The sequence below is a fragment of the Callithrix jacchus genome, chromosome 2, assembly GCF_049354715.1.
Source record: "Callithrix jacchus isolate 240 chromosome 2, calJac240_pri, whole genome shotgun sequence".
NCBI lineage: Eukaryota > Metazoa > Chordata > Mammalia > Primates > Cebidae > Callithrix > Callithrix jacchus.
The window spans coordinates 10,329,531-10,345,983 of NC_133503.1; the positions used below are offsets into that span (position 1 = coordinate 10,329,531).

The 16,453-nt window shown below is 49.5% G+C and overlaps 1 protein-coding gene and 1 non-coding gene across 13 annotated transcripts in view; one reads left to right on the forward strand and one right to left on the reverse strand.

The window, feature by feature from the left end:
• Nucleotides 1-16,453, reverse strand: part of FKBP6 (FKBP prolyl isomerase family member 6 (inactive)) — a 38,177-nt gene that overhangs the window by 15,662 nt on the left and 6,062 nt on the right. For 8 of the 12 annotated variants that reach the window (XM_078355122.1, XM_008981657.5, XM_035280157.3 and 5 more), the window contains 3 exons: nucleotides 9,635-9,829; nucleotides 9,061-9,170; nucleotides 7,728-7,820 (listed from right to left, as the gene is read on the reverse strand). In XM_078355122.1, the coding sequence (XP_078211248.1) occupies nucleotides 7,736-7,820; nucleotides 9,061-9,170; nucleotides 9,635-9,829 (390 nt within the window). In that variant the 3' untranslated portion in view covers nucleotides 7,728-7,735. Of the gene's footprint in view, nucleotides 1-6,978; nucleotides 7,115-7,727; nucleotides 7,821-9,060; nucleotides 9,171-9,634; nucleotides 9,830-16,453 lie in introns of those variants that run through there. The other 4 variants (XM_035280191.3, XM_008981671.5, XM_035280195.3 and 1 more) reach the window with 2 other exon arrangements.
• LOC118151887 (U6 spliceosomal RNA) lies at nucleotides 11,294-11,396 on the forward strand. Its single transcript, XR_004740287.1, has one exon. It is a non-coding gene; the product is annotated as a U6 spliceosomal RNA (small nuclear RNA).

Sequence of the window (16,453 nt, forward strand, 5' to 3'; positions counted from 1 at the left end):
CTCCCTGCCTCGGTCCAGTCACACGCTGAGAGATGATGATCTGCTCCTGCGGTTTCCTGGCAGCTGAGCAGGACAGCCGGGTCACAGGAAGGTGATTTTGGAACCAGGGAACTCCTGGCCCCAGAGGCCTCCTGTGGCCTCAGCACTGGCACTGGGCTGAGGGTTGGCTGCTCCAGGGCTCACCTCAGGCCAGTTCTGAACCAGGATCAAACCCCAGAATCTCAACCACAGGAGTGTGCCCGCCACAGCCTGGCCTTTACTTCCACTGGGGCCTCCTGGAAGCTGCGCTGACTATCCAGAAAACATTGTTTTTAGTCTGTTGAGATTCTCTTCCCCCAAGGCTGGCCAAGCAGCAGGGCTCAGTCCTCTACAGCCCAAAGGCTTTAGCTTCTCTTAAATGGGGAAAGCAGAGGAGAGGGGAATTTCCTCAACATCTGAGAGAAGGATAAAAATGCATGGCCATTCCAGGGTCACACACCACCTGAATAAAGCAGGCATCGTCTGGGGCGTAACGTTTCAAACCTAATGAAAACACTCAGTTGTTTATAAACCCGGAGGCCTCCTCAGGGAAAGGGTCCTGATTCTCTAAGGTTTACTCCTTCCCCAGTCTGCGATGGAAATGATCATTTCTTCCTCACAAGAATGTTGGAAAGGTTATATGGGTTTACAGACCTGATAAAGCACTACAGACATGGAGTGACACTTCCACTCTGGGACCACATTGCGACGGACTGCCTCTTTATCCGTGACTACATGGGATTCTAGTAACATGCCAGTATCTCTTGAGCTGGACATTGTTTTGCTGTTAAGGGGTCTGTGGCCAGAGGGAAGCAGGTGGACTGTGACATAAGCAGAAATATTTGGTCTCTACCCACTTCGTGGCACACAGGTCCTAAAGCCCCAGAATCTCTGAAGTGCTGGGCGTTTCTCTGTATGCTAACGGCATGAGTGGTGGCTGGGGATTCTTGGACAGCCTCAGAATGGGGGCTGGTTGCCAGGGGAACCAGCCATGGGACTAAGGGAAGGGCTGAAGCAGCCTTCAACTGGCAATCACCAATGGGCAACCAGTCAATCAACTGCACCAGAAAGAACAGGGCTCAGAGAGCTTTGGGGCTGCTGACCATGTGTGGGTGCTGGCACGTCCTGTCCCTCACACCTGTCCTGTGTACCTTCCCACTGGCTCATCTGTATCCTTTTTTTTTTTGAGACAGGGTCTCACTGTCCACCCAGACTGGAGTGCAGTGGCACCATCTGCAGCCTTGACTTCCCAGGCTCCAGCAGTCCTCCCATGTGAGCCTCCCAAGTAGCTGGGACTACAGGCATACACCACCACATCCAGCTAATTTTTGCATTTTTGGTGGAGAAGGAGTTTCACCATGTTGCCCAGGCTGGTCTTGAACTCCTGACCTCAAGCAATCTGCCCACCTTTGCCTCCCAAAATGCTGGGATTACAGGCCCGAGCCACCATGTCTGGCCCATCTGTATCCTTTTAAAAACCTGTAATAAACTAGTGACTGTAAGCAGGTGTTTCTGAGTTCTCAACGCCATATTCCTAATGACTCAACCCAAAAGAACAGGCGTGGGAACCTCTGATGCACACCCAGTTACTGAGCAGCACAGGTGAAAACCTGGAACCGCGGCTGGAGTCTGTGCTGGGGACAGTCTTGTGGAACTGAGCCCTTAACCTGCGGAGTGTGCACTCAGAGCGGTCACGTAGGAGAGAGCTGCTCTCAGGATTGGCTGGTGTGGGGAAAACCCCTCCACGTCTGGTGCGGGAAGGGCAGAGCTCTGCAAGTCCGGAGTGTTGGGAATGAGAGGACGGAAGGAAACAGGCTTCCCTGCTCTACACGGAGGATGTGGGCGCGTCACAGAAGGAAGCCTGGGCTTTATGTAGTTATTGTTAAAGCCGGAGGTTGAGCACATGGGGGAATCTTCACATATTCTCTTCAGTTATCTAAGTTTGAGATTTTTCAAACTATAAAGAAGGGAGGGAAAGTGTAGTATTATGAAAAAGAGAAACCTGAGACGAGCTCATAGATTCAAAAATGTGATTGCTGAAATGAAAATGGAAGAGTTAGAAAAGTAAGTACATTTCACAGGGAGAAAAAAAAAAAAGACTTTAAAGAGACAAAACAGAGGATCCCTGAAGGGGCCAACTTGCAACCAACAGGCATCCCAGAACGAGACAAGGAAAAAGGGGAAGATGTGATTAAGGAAACAGTACAGAGGAATTTCTTTCTTAAGAGCCTCAGCCAGACATGGTGGCTCATGCCTGTAATCCCAGCACTTTGGGAGGCGGAGGCGGGTGGATCCCGAGGTCAGGAGATCGAGACCATCCTGGCCATGGTGAAACCCTATCTCTACTAAAACACAAAAAATTAGCCAGGCATGGTGGCACGCACCTGTAGTCCCAGCTTCTCAGGAGGCTGAAGCAGGGGAATCGCTTGAACCCGGGAGATGAAGGTGGCAGTGAGCCAAGATCATGCCACTACATTCTAGCCTGACACTAGAGCAATACTGTGTCTCCCAAAAAAAAAAAAAAAAAAAGCGTAAGCCTCTAGAAGGAAGAGATCTATCTGAAGGACTTGAGCAACAGGCTGCGCTGGGACAGCCATTGTGTAATTTTAGATGAATTGAGAACAGATATAACGGGGTGCTATGGCTCACGCTTGGATTCTCAGCACTGAGGAGCCCAAGGAGGGAGGATCACTTGAGCCTAGGAGTTCCAGACCAGCCTGGGCAACATGGTGAGACCCCATTGCAACAACAAACAAAAAATTAGCTGGGCATAGTGGCACGTGCCTATGGTCCCAGCTGCTCAGGAGGCTGGGGCAGGAAAATTGCTTGAGCCTGGGAGGTTGAGGCTGCAGTGAGCTCTGATCACACCACTGTACCACAGCCTGGGTGACAGAGCAAGACTGTGTCTCAAAAATAAATAAAAACAAAGTGGAACACAAGAGATACTCTCTTTAGCTATATGAAGCCAAGAACATCGGTACTGAATGTATTAGTTTTGTTACAATAATCTAATAGAGGATCTACAAGTAGTAATGAGAGAGGAAAGAGGCTCAATTATAGCAGAAAGTCAACAGATAAATGTCCGAAATATAAATCAAGAAATGGCAATAGAAGCACAGCAGCCCCGTGGAAGACTCTCCAGAAGAAAGTGAAGTTCGAATCGGGTTCCCCTGTGTATACGCAGGGTCTGACTCCGGCTCTATCACTTAGGAGTTCTGCAGCGTTGGCAATTACATAGCTGCTTCATGCCTAATTCATCAACTGTAAAATGGAGATTGTACCGACATTACGCAGATCTTACTTTAAAAACATTAACACATGCAAAGCATGTAGAATACCTGGCATTTAAAATATGATTAATAAGAAATGTTGAACCAAAACTACTAAAAAACACTAGGAAGAATGTAATCAATGGTAGGCAACCTAGCAGAAAATGTTATGATAAACAAGAGCAGAAGAATGGAAGCCACGCCTAGGTGAGCCGACGGCGTCAGGGGCCAACTCACCCCGTGCCCTTGGTCCTGCCGCGTAACCCAAGACTCCCTCAGGTTCTGCCCACCCCTCATGGAGCTTTCCCTGTCGCTCCTGGTACACGGGGACAAGCCCTGGACTCCTGACTCTGGCCCCTGCCCACCCACCCGTGTTAGCAGGTGGCTGACACGCCGCTAAAGCTGCTCTCCTCCACAATCAACAGCTTTGGTCAGGGCACCTTCAGACCCTCAGGCACTACAGTCACGCTGCCTCAGGTAAGCTCTGCTTTGTCTTGAGAATTCGTCACAGAGCGCGCCCTCCTGTCAGCTCCAGATGGGAGGCCGCACCCTCCTGCCGTCCCTCTGCTCCTGCCAGTAGGTTCACCTCCAGGCTGCCTAGGAGTTACAGACCCCTCATTCAGACACCTGCCGCCTGATGGACCTGCCCCTTCAGCCTCTCAGAGCAGGTCAGCTGTGGCTAGGTCTTCCCCTCCTCTGATGCCCTACAAAATGCCATCCACATTCTGAGGAGGCCCCAAATGAAGGGACAATAACAGGACCTCTCACAACTCCCTCCCTGTACCCTTGGGCCCATTCCCCAGGCCTGGCTCAGCAAAGCCTCTCTCTGATCAGGGGCCCTCGCCCACAGCCCACTCTAGAACACTCTGTGATTTAATGGACTTGTGTTGCTGTCCCTGTTTAGACCCCCAGTCCCTGCAGGGCAGAACTGTAGAAGTGGTACTGGACCCCTCTCCATGTGCCACACAGCATCCAGAGTGCCCAGTAACAGTTGGCTCCCCACAGGGAAGGTGGAAGGAGACAGTGATGAAGGCAGGCTACATGGGGCAGGGCAGGACATGGCTTTCCCCTGTTCAGAACGCTGTTTCCTCTGGCAGCCCACTCCTTGCATTTGGTATGTTTGGGACCAGCAGGCAACAAACTCGTTGTCTGCTCTTGAACCGGTTTCTCCCGCTGCTCCCTTTCCTCGGGGGGTGTTTTTTGATGTTAAGCACGGGACGTAGTAATTCATCGGGGCTGGATGCCTTGGGAATGGAAGCTGCTGCCTCTGCCTTGAAGGTCTGCAATTGCCTGATGGTAAAAAGGACCAGGAAGGTGATCTAATTTCTCCCATCACCAACCTCTCAGGGCCCTCCAGCTCTGCTTGGACACAGCCTGACAGGGACTGCACCAGCTCCGGAGATGCCCCACAGCCCTGTGGAACACAGCGGAGAAGCCTGGGACAGATGCTTCCCCAAGGCCCCAAGCAGTCAAAGTGGTCCCTTTCCACTGTGTACTCCATGGTGGGATAATTCTCGCTAGGACCTCTGACTAGTAAATCTCCCATCAGGCCAGATTCTCTCTTCCTATTGTGTTGGCTCACTGGTCCTGAGCTTTGGAAACCGCAGAACAAATTTCACCTGCTGTATGTTAACCACTTAAATGGCTGAAGATCGCTACAGAGCTCCTTTCCAGACACAGAAAGTGATCATGAGGGGGTGGTTCTCAGATACCAGCATGTCAGGGTAGAAGGACAAGACACAAACTCCCATTCACGGGGCTTTACGTACCTCCAGTCAGGCCAGAGTCCTGCCCAGGATTTTTCAAACTGGAGTTATGGTTGGGACAGGGAGAGGAGGGAGGTGTGGGGTACAGAACTCTCCATTAGGGAGGAGGCTGCAGAAAGGGATGCGTGGGCACTCCCTATGGAGGGAGAAAACAAAGTTGAGGGGAGACCGAGTCCCCAGGGCCCTCAGAGCTGCTCAGCCACTATCTGCCCAAGGACTGCCCGACTCCTCCTCCGCTCTATGAGCCGCTCCCAGGACGACTTCTGCAAGTCTTTTTTTTTTGGCCGATGTTAAAGATGGGTTTCCGTCCTTGGCAATAGCAAGGGTCTGACAGCCAGTCCCAGAGCTGGCCCGGAGGATGTTTTATGAGAGCCTGCTCTACCACTTTGGCTAGTTCACACTTAGTCCAACACTTCCTGAGCACCAATTGTGCGCCAGGCATGGCTCCAGATGCTAGAAAATACAAAGATGGGAAAGGCATGCTGTCTGCCATAGCCAGAGGCTTAGAGCACAGACGTAAGAGAACACTCATTCTACTAGAAGTGAGCTTACAAGTCAGTGGTACCTAACACTTAAGACAAAAAACAAAAGTTAAAATTGTCCTAGGCTGGGTGTGGTGGCTCACACCTGTAATCCCAGCACTTTGGAGGCTGAGGCAGGTGGATCATCTGAGGTCAGGAGTTTGAGACCAGCCTGACTTATATGGTGAAACCCCATCTCTACTAAAATACAAAAATTAGCCAGGTGTGGTGGCTCACACCTGTAGTCCCAGCTACTTGGGAGGCTGAGGCAGGAGGATTATTTGAACCTGGGAGGTGGAGGTTGCAGTGAACCGAGATCACGCCACAGCACTCTAGCCTGGGTGACAGAGGGAGACCCTGTCTCAAAAAAATGTCCTGGTTAGTGACAACTAGATTGTCAAGAAGACTGGATTTTTAGCTTCTTTAAAAAGACCAGGTTACAAATACAACATCAACAACAACAAAAACAGGGAGTGGGGAGAGCAAAGACACAAACGCTAAAACTTACCTCCACCTGGACAGCAGTGGCACGACAGCCAAGGCTACCTCAGAACACAAATGCAGTCATTGCTGATGGTAAGACCAATGCTTGAGCGGGAAACATGGGGGAACCATCTCCAGATCAGCAGCCTCCAGTCCTACAGACTGAAGAGGCTGGGAGGCAAACATGATGGAGAGGAAGCCTGCTGCCCGGCTGGGCTGCCCAAGCCCTGGTCTGGGATGGGCCCTGGCAGAGCCGGACTTGTGGGGCCATGGTCCAAAATGCCTGGCCAACAGTTACTGCCCTTCATTTTTACTGGATACTAGAAGTGGCTAAACAAGGGACATCCCTTGTTCCGAAGACCTGAGAATACGTACTCCAAAGGCCCCCGAAAGACCTGAAAGCCTGGGTTCCCAGGGCCAGCATCAGTGACAAAGGCAACATTAACCTGTGATGCTGATGGGCACATCTCAAAGTGCACAGAGCAGTTTGTGGACCACTGTGAAAATGTCTGGGATGAATAGGCCTTTTCATTGCCTCCTCCTTGAAAGCCCCGTTTGTAGGGAGACGGAGGAAGCAACAAAGGAGGTTTATCACCATGAGCCCGGTCAGCAGCTGTTTTCTTGTTCTTGTTTAACTTCTCTCAAGAGAGCAGAGTTATCGGCTAAGCAGGTGTTTCAGGCAGGTGATTTTGTTTCCATTAGTTTTATTAAATAGACCAGACTGGAGGGTTATCTCACGCACTTGGGAACCCCCATCCTGGGCCTGCCAAATAAAGAGGTGTGTGCTCGGGAGGAATGTTACATTCTGCTCCCTGTTGCTTTCAGCGTCTTCAAATCTCTAACTACAACAGGAAGCAGAATTTAAGAGCTGCAGCCCACCCCTCTACCCTGTGACATCCGGAGCTCGTCTGCTTTAGTCATGTGTTAGAGAAACAGTCAAGTTGGAGGCTTTCGAGTTCTCGGGAAAGAGCAGATGAAGAGAAGCTTGACGCGTCAAAGCCCAGCTACACCAACCATCACACTAATGACTCTGGTCATAGTCTCATGTTCCAAGCAACTGCAAGGAGAGTTCCACATAAAACATGGAAAAAAGGTTTTTTTAAAAATAAATTTAGGCTGGGCGCCGTGGCTCATGCCTGTAATCCCAACACTTTGGAAGACTAAGGTGGGCAGATCACCCGAGGTCAGGAGCTCGAGACCAGCCTGGCCAACATGGTGAAACCCCATCTGTACTAAAAACACAAAATTAGCTGGGCGTGGAGGCGCACACCTGTAATCCCAGCTACTTGGGAGGCCGAGGCAGAAGAATCGATTGAACCTGGGAGGCAGAGGTTGCAGTGAGCCGAGCTCGTACCACTGCACTCCATCCAGCCTGGGCTACAGAGTGAGACTCTGTCTCAAAAAAATAAATGAATAAATAAATGAACGTAAAGCTCAAGGCCCCTCAACCTACATTGGACTTGCAGGTCTGGGCGGACTTCCTTCTCACGGAGAAGGCAGGCCCGCAGCACGTGCATCTTGCACTGCAGCTGTGTTGTTCCCCACAGCAGGGAAAACTGTCCCAGCCCTTGCCCGGCCTCAGCTGCCGACAGCCACCACTCCCTCAGGGGCTGGGAGAGCAGCACGCATCTCCATCCTGAAGCCTGTGTGCCACCTGGCCCTTTGATTACCTTCAGCTTTATCCTACTGTAGAGCCATCGCCACACGGAGCGAACATGCGGTGACACATTTCTTTCTCTTTATCCGTGTAGTCCTTGTAATAGCTGGAGGGAGAAATACACACTTGTTAGAAGAGGTCTGTGTTTGGAGGCAGTGACATCTGGTGGCTGCAATTCTCCACTCACCTCCAGAAACACTGAAAATTCATCAGGACTCAAACTGAACTGGGAGGGATGAAGGTAAGCTGGAGAGGTGGGGAGGCAGGGAGAGCTCCCAGCGCTGGCCACAGAGCCAAGCCACTGGATAAAAGGCGGGTGACTGGAAAGGATACACAGCCACCCTGAAGGGCAGATGCCTCTGGCCATGAGGCTCCAGGCTGAGTCTTGCCAAGTGACCCCCTTACCCTCTGCAGCCTCTAACCTCTCTTGGTTTTCTCACTGAAGAATGGCCAGAACCCCAAATTTCTGTATCTAACCTGACAGGATACTTTTAAATACCAGAAAGGAAATTGCTGGCAAGTCCTAAAAGACCAGAACGGTAACCACTGGATCAAACCTAAGAGCTACTCACCTCTCAGACACCAACGCCAGGCAAGCTTTAACTAGCCATCTGGACGGAATGTTTAATACAGTAGAGAATTGATCACAGAAGAACATATACATTAAGAGTCATGGATCTATCACCAAGTGATGGAATTACAGGCGACTCCTATTTATACAGACATTTTCAAGGTTTTCTATTAACCAACACAAAACTTCCATAATGAGAAAAAATTACATTACTAAAAGACTGTGGTGCTTCGTCATGTGAGTGACAAGGAGGTGAGTCTATGGGTATGAGTCAGACCCAAAAGGTGCTTCCGGTCGCACCAGGACCTACTGGGGACTTCTCTGCACTTGGTTAGGGAGCAGTGGTTCTCAATGGAACACATGGGGCAGAGTGCACCAGAAGACTCTCTAAGTGTCACCACAGTGGCTCACGCCTATAATCCCAGCGCTTTGGGAGACCAAGGTGGGGGGAATCACCTGATGTCAGGAGTCTGAGATGAGCTGGTCAACATGGCAAAACCTGTCTTTCCTAAAAATACAAAAATTAGCCAGGCATAGTGGTACATGCCTGTAATCCCAGCTACTTGGGAGGCTGAGGCAGGAGAATTGCTTGAACCTGGGAGGTGGAGGTTGCACTGGTGCAGGGCACCACAGAGCACCTCAGAAACTCAGCTGTAGAGGGGCTGCCTCCTCATGCCCTGGGCAACACCACCAGACCGTCGCTTACCCCGGTGGGCAGCCCAGAGTCAGAACCACATCCATTTCCTCTCCTCGCACTCCTGCAAACACAGCTCACCTGGCCAGTTTCTTCAGCTCGTTATTGATGTCATGATTGAAGGGCTGCTCCTTCTGGGCTCGAACTAGAAAATCCCGGGCCTTCTGATACTCAGTGAGAAGAAGACAAGCCTGTCCCAAGGAGAGAACTTTAAAATCACAGAAAAGGCAGCATTTAGCCGGGTGCAGTGGCTCACGCCCGTAATCCCAACACTTTGGGAGGCCAAGGTGGGCGGATCAACTGAGGTCAGGAGTTTGAGACCAGCGTGGCCAACATAGCAAAACCCTGTCTCTACAAAAATACAAAAATTAGCTGGGCCTGGTGGTGCATGCCTATAATCCCAGCTAGTCGAGAGGCTGAAGCAGGAAATTTGCTTGAACCCAGGAGGTGGAGGTCGCAGCGAGCCAAATTTGCACCGCTGCACACTCCAGCCTGGGTGGCAAGAATAAAACTCCATCACACACACACACACACACACACACACACACACACACACACACACAAGAGAAAGACAGCATTTTTGCTGTAGCTGAGTTGCGCATGGCTACCACCTTTTCCTGGGTATTTGTTCCCAGGTCACTGGCTTCCAGCTCACCTGTCCACACCTGAAGAGGGCCTTAGCATTCTTTTGGTCAATGATCAAAGCCTGCTCTCCATGGCGCAGGGCTAAGGTGGGGCGGTCTAGCTTCAGGTATGTAAAGGACAGGTTCAGGAGAATAAGAAGCTTGGCAGCCTCCGTGAGGTGCTGCTCGTCAGGGGGTGCAGATCGCCGGTGCAGAAGCAACAGGGCCTGCGGAGAGGGAAGGCAGACAGACTGTGAAGAGGAGTAACAGTCTACGTACAAAACCCCAAAGCATCCACACACACAGACTATCAGAGCTAAAAATCAGCTCTTACACGTTGCAAGACATAAGAGCAACATCCAAAGTTGGCTGATTTCTATGCTCTAGCAACGAACAACCCAAAACCGAAGTGAAGGAAACAACTCCATTTACAATAGCATCAAAAAATACAGTAAGTAGCAACAACCTGAAGTCTAGTGAAAGACTTGCACACTGAAAACTACACAACGTTGTTGAAGGAAACTCAAGATGAGCCAAATAAAACGGAACAACAACTCCTGTTCATTCACTGGAAGACTTAATATTAAAGTGGTCACATTTCCCCAACTGGTCAAAGTATTCATGCCCCTACCAAAAGTTCAACAGCCTTTTTTGTGGATACAGACAAGTTGATCAGATAATTCATACGGAGGCCGGGCGCAGTGGCTCATGCCTGTAATCCCAGCACTTTGGGAGGCTGAGGCGGGCGGATCACCTGAGATTGGGAGTTGGAGACCCAGCTGGCCAACATGGTGAAACAACCTTGTCTCCACTAAAAACACAAGAATTAGCCAGGTGGGGTGGCAGGTGCCTGTAATCCCAGCTACTTGGGAGGCTGAGGCAGGAGAATCACTTGAACCCGGGAGGCGGAGGTTGTGGTGAGCCGAGATACCACTGCACTCCAGCCTGGGCGACAGGGCAAGACCCCATCTCAAAAAAAAAAAAAGTCATATGGAAACTCGAGGGACCCTGAATAGCTAAAATACTCTCGAGGAGAAACAAAGCTGGGGAACTCGTATTTCCCAATTTCAAAACTTACTAAAAGGCAAAAGACAAAAAGAAAACTTCCTAAAGCTACAGTAGTTAAGCCAGTGCAGCACTAGTGTAAGTACAGATGTGTGGATCAGTGCAATCCAAGAGTCCAGAAACAGATTTACATATCCACAGGCAACTGATTTTCAGTAAGGGTGTCCAGACCATTCAATGAGAGAAAAGAACTGTCCTTTCAACAAACAGTGCTGGGATGAGAGGCTATCGACATGCAGAAGAATGTTTACCTTACACTAGATGCAAAAGTCAACTAAAGTAGGCAGGGTGTGGTGGTTCACACCTGTAATCCCAGCACTCTGGGAGGCAGAGGTGGGCGGATCGCCCGGGGTCAGGTGTTCAAGACCAGCCTGACCAACATGGTGAAACTCTGTCTCCACTAAAATTACAAAATCAGCCAGGTGTGGCAGTGTGCACCTGTAACCTCAGCTACCACGGAGGCTGAGGCAGGAGAATCTCTTGAACTCGGGAGGTGGAGACTGCAGTGAGCTGAGATTGTGCCATTGGATTCCAGCCTGAGCAACAAGAGCAAAACTGTCTCAAAAAAATAAATAAAAATTAAGTGTAGTCGAGCATAGCCCTAAAAGAGTTAAAACTCAGACTCTGTGCTCACTTCAGCAGCACATATACTAAAAATTGGAAAAACAGGGAGAAGATCAGCACGGCCGCTGTGCAGACATGAAAATTCATGAAGCATTTCTTACTTTTTTTAAAAAAACTATCAGACTCTTAGAAGAACACAGAGATGTCAATTTTTGTGACCCTGGATTAGAAAATGGTTTCTTAAACACAAAAAGCAAAAATAACCAAAGAATTAAGACTTGAACAAAATTTAAAACTTTTGTGTTTCAAAAGGACATTACCAAGAAAGTGAAGAGACAGCACAGAGTTCTTGCAAATCCTTTATTTGATAAGGGTCTAGTATCCAGAGCACATAAACAATATTTACTACTCAATATAAAGACAAGTGACCCAACTTCCAGATATGCATAGAATCTGAATGGGTATTTTTCCAAAGATAGACAAATAATCATTAAATCCACGTAAATACGTCCAATGTCATTAGTCATCAGGGAAATGAAAATGAAAACCACAGTGAGATCCCACTTCACACCCAGTGGGATGGCCCTAACTTTAAAAACATAAAACAAGCTTTGGTGAAGAAGGGGAGAAGTTGGAAGCTTCGCACATTACTGGTGGGAATGTGAGATGGTACAGCTGTTGTGGAAAATGGTTTGGCAGTTCCTCAACAATTCTGACAGTTCCCACACAAACCAGCAACTGTACTCCTAGGCACATACCCAAGAAAATGGAAAACATACATTCCCATGAGAACTTGTACATAGATGCGCACTGCTTCAGTCATCATAATCACATGGAAACAAGCCACATGTCATGTCCAACTGATGAAGGGACAAATAGCAGAGCTGTTTGATGGAAGAGCAGCCTTACAAAAGAACGAGGGGCCGGGCGCGGTGGCTCATGCCTGTAATCCTAGCACTTTGGGAGGTTGAGGTAGGCAGATCATCTGAGATCAGGAGTTCAAGACCAGCCTGGCCAACATGGCAAAACCCCGTCTCTGCTAAAAAATACAAAGATTAGCCAGGTGTGGTGGCGGGCACCTATAATCCCGGCTACTTGGGAGGCTGAGGAAGGAGAATTGCTAGAACCCGAGAGGTGGAGGTTGCAGTAAGCTGAGATCACGCCACTGCCCTCCAGCCTGGGCAAATACAGAGATACTCCATCTCAAAAACACAAAACATAGAATGAGGTTTGTATATGTACAACAGGGATGAACCTCGAAAACATGCTAAGTCAAAGGAGCCAGCCACAAAATGGCACATATTTGGCAATTCTACTTAAATGAAATGTCCAGAATAGGCAAATCTATAGAAACAAAAGAGAACAGGCTACCTGGAGCCAAAGAATTGCACGTTTCATTTCGGGGTGAGGAAGATGTTCCAGAATTAGATAGTGGGGAGGGCTGCACAACCTCGTGAATATACTAAAAACCACAGAATTGGACACTTTATCTTTTTTTTTTTTTTTTTGAGACAGGGTTTCACCATGTTGGTCAGGCTGGTCTTGAACTCCGGACCTCAGGTGATCCACCTGCCTCAGCCTCCCAAAGTGCTGGGATTACAGGCGTGAGCCACTGCGCCTGGCAGAATTGGACACTTTAAAAGCACACATTTTATAGTATGTGAATCATATTCTCAACAACAACAAAATAGTACAACCAAAAAGTGGCCGAAGAAGGCAGAGCCTGCACTCCCTGGGACCCCGTTTGGAAGGTGCAAGGCCAGTTCTGTAATCCCAGCACTTTGGGAGGCCGAGGCGGGTGGATCACTTGAGGTCAGGAGTTTGAGATCAGCCTGATCATCCTGGCCAACATGATGAAACCCCATCTCTACTAAGAATACAAAAATTAGCTGGGCACGGTGGCATGTGCCTGTAATCCCAGCCACTTGGGAGGCTGAGGCAGGAGAATTGCTTGAACCTGGGAGGCAGAGGTTGTAGTGAGTCGAGATCATGCCAGAACACTCCAGCCTGGGCAAGAGAGAGAGGCTCTGTCTTGAGACCACCACCACAACAACACAAACAAAAGAACTGGAAGGTGTGTCGGGAGATTGGCAGCAGAAAGTCATGAGCCTGCCTTGGTCTTCCCTTCCAGCTCTAAGCTCTGGGTGTTCACTAGGCAAGTTTCCATCAACCGTCTCCACACCTTCTGAGTGGATTCAGCTCCTGTTCATGCCAGCCGGAACCTCAGGCCTGAACCTAAATGGAATTGTGGAACCTAAACGCAACTTGTCATCTGGAAACAGTCTTCTACAGGTCCTGCTTACCTGGCCATTCCCAGGAGCAATCAACATTGAAAGCAACACAGTTCTTTCCCAGTTACGCCTTGGTTTAACTTTTTTTCTCAGACCAGGAAGTTTCAAGTAATTCCATTCTTCTGTTCCCTTGATCACTTTTGTATAAAACCACATCAAGTCTAACCATTTGTTTTGTGGAAGTACTTGCAGAACTTCTATTTGCACAGTCACAGCTGCGGTAACATTCCTGGACGCTGTTGACAGGTTTAGCCGCAGCACGCCCAGCTCAATGCCCAACATGAAAGAGATCCCCATGAAAGCGAAGTCTGCCACAGTGGCATGCTCGTACATGTTTAACAGCCAGCTCTGGGGGAGGTGGAGCCCTCTCTGTAGCACTTGCCTATTCCCGTGCTGTAAATATTTCTACCAGAGCTGATTTCAAGCTTCCAAAGTGACATTAACCAGGACACACAACTCCTGAAAATTTTACAACTGACATTTTGAGTTTTCACGAGCTCCAGCACAACTACTGACTCTTCCCAAGATACGACTTTAATCAGCTCACTCTTCCTCAGTGGTTCCCTGCCATCCACTTCATCTAGTCCAAATTCATCCACACACATTTGAATGTCTTCCTGAATCTGGCCACTTCCTATTACCTGCTATTCCTTAGATATAACACGTTTCTGACCAGGAATCTACCAACTGTGCCCTGAATAGGCTCTGATCACTTCTGTACCTTTGCTCATCTTTTTTCCTGCCGACGGTTTATGGCAGAAGGGACAAGACAGCTCTCTGGGCCCTCTCTTAGAAGACCACTAACTCCATTCATGAGGGCTCCAACCTCATCACCTCCCAAAGGCCCCTTCTCCTAACACCATCACATCGATAACTAGGTTTCAACATACAAACTCTGGGTAGACACACACATTCACACCAGATACTGGTTAGCAGTTTGCGCTGCATTTTATCTCCCCAGCTAGATTCAAATCCCTTGAAAGCATGAACCCCAATACTTCTTTGTGTGATCCAGACAATGCTGAGCAAAAGGCTGGTGACACAGTGGAGCTCAATCAATGTCAGTCTGCTGCTCCGAAGACTGAGAAACGTTCCACTGGGAAAAGCCATGGAAAACCTGCGGCTCAGCAAGGCAGGCTTCACATGCATGCCTACTTTCCCCAACCCTAGGGATAAGACAGGCAGTAATCCAACATGAGCAAAGGACAGGAAAAGGACCAGTGCCAAACCCAAGGCGTCAGAGTGGGCGGACGTGTGATGACTGACTCGGCAGAGTGGTGCCACTGTAAAAGGGACTGATCTTTCCCTCAGAGGCTGGAGAGCCCTAGGAACTGGTGGAAGCAGGAGTTAGAGCTATCTGGTAGGGCTGAGTAAAGGAGTTCAGGTCAAATGTTCCCCCTACTCACTGCCCCTATGCGTCCAGATGGCCTCAGTAATCACAAGGTCTACTTTCTGGGAAAATGGAACCAGAGGCCCTTGATTTGGAGACAGACTGGAGCAGACGGCAGGAAGGTGGTATGCTGGTGACAGGGCTACTACAAAGGGAATGTCAATCGCAGTCAGTGAGAACCTCTGACCCAGAATGCTGGTGCCTCGGCATGTACACGGGGCAGAAGGAGGACTCAGTGGGCAGAGGCAGCACCTACGTACCCCGGCATGCGCACTCTCTCTCTGACCACACTGCCGCCTGCCCTGGCAAGCACTTGGCGTTTCCAATCAGCTCTGTGATGTCTCTTTCAAATCTTAGTGGTCAATGATCACCAGCCATTTGAGGAAACCCTCTGTGAAAGCAGCAGCCACCTGTCTCCCAGCAGCAGCTCTTCCTTCCTTCAGAGTAATGGGACTACATATCTTTTTGGCCAGGAACATGCACGACCGGAACATAGATACTCGCGAGCCTCTTTGCTGACCCGGGAACATGTACGACCGGAACATAGATACTCGCGAGCCTCTTTGCTGACCCGGAACATGTACGACCGGAACATAGATACTCGCGAGCCTCTTTGCTGACCCGGAACATGTACGACCGGAACATAGATACTCGCGAGCCTCTTTGCTGGCCCGGAACATGCACGACCGGAACATAGATACTCGCGAGCCTCTTTGCTGACCCGGAACATGTACGACCGGAACATAGATACTCGCGAGCCTCTTTGCTGGCCCGGAACATGCACGACCGGAACATAGATACTCGCGAGCCTCTTTGCTGACCCGGAACATGTACGACCGGAACATAGATACTCGCGAGCCTCTTTGCTGACCCGGAACATGTACGACCGGAACATAGATACTCGCGAGCCTCTTTGCTGGCCCGGAACATGCACGACCGGAACATAGATACTCGCGAGCCTCTTTGCTGACCCGGAACATGTACGACCGGAACATAGATACTCGCGAGCCTCTTTGCTGGCCCGGAACATGCACGACCGGAACATAGATACTTGCGAGCCTCTTTGCAGCTAGGCAAGGCCCGGAGAACAGGTTCTGGAAAACGTAACTCAGTAGAAGCATCATATGACAAGAGCCTTCCTTAACAGAGCGGTACGTGCCCCCGGCCTTTCTTCCCTTCTGCTGCTAGAACTCAGAGACCCTCATCCTGGACTACAATGCCAGAGTCCCACCCTAGAAATGAGAACTGGGTATGTGAAAACATCTGGAGCAAAGCCACCAAGCAGCCCTGGCTTGTACGCCTCTAGCCTTTCACATGAGTGAGAAACAAACCATCTTTAGGTCGTTGACAAACTTAGTGCAAAAGGACACAGACCCCGATATATAGAAAAACCAGAAAAAGAATGAGATTTAATGATAATCCACAGTCTAAAGAGATAAGATGATGTATTCATGAAACAAGGACAGAATGCTGGGGAGGAGGAGAACAAAGAGCCCCTCCATTTTCTAAAATTAATTTTTTTGTAGAGATGGGATCTTGTT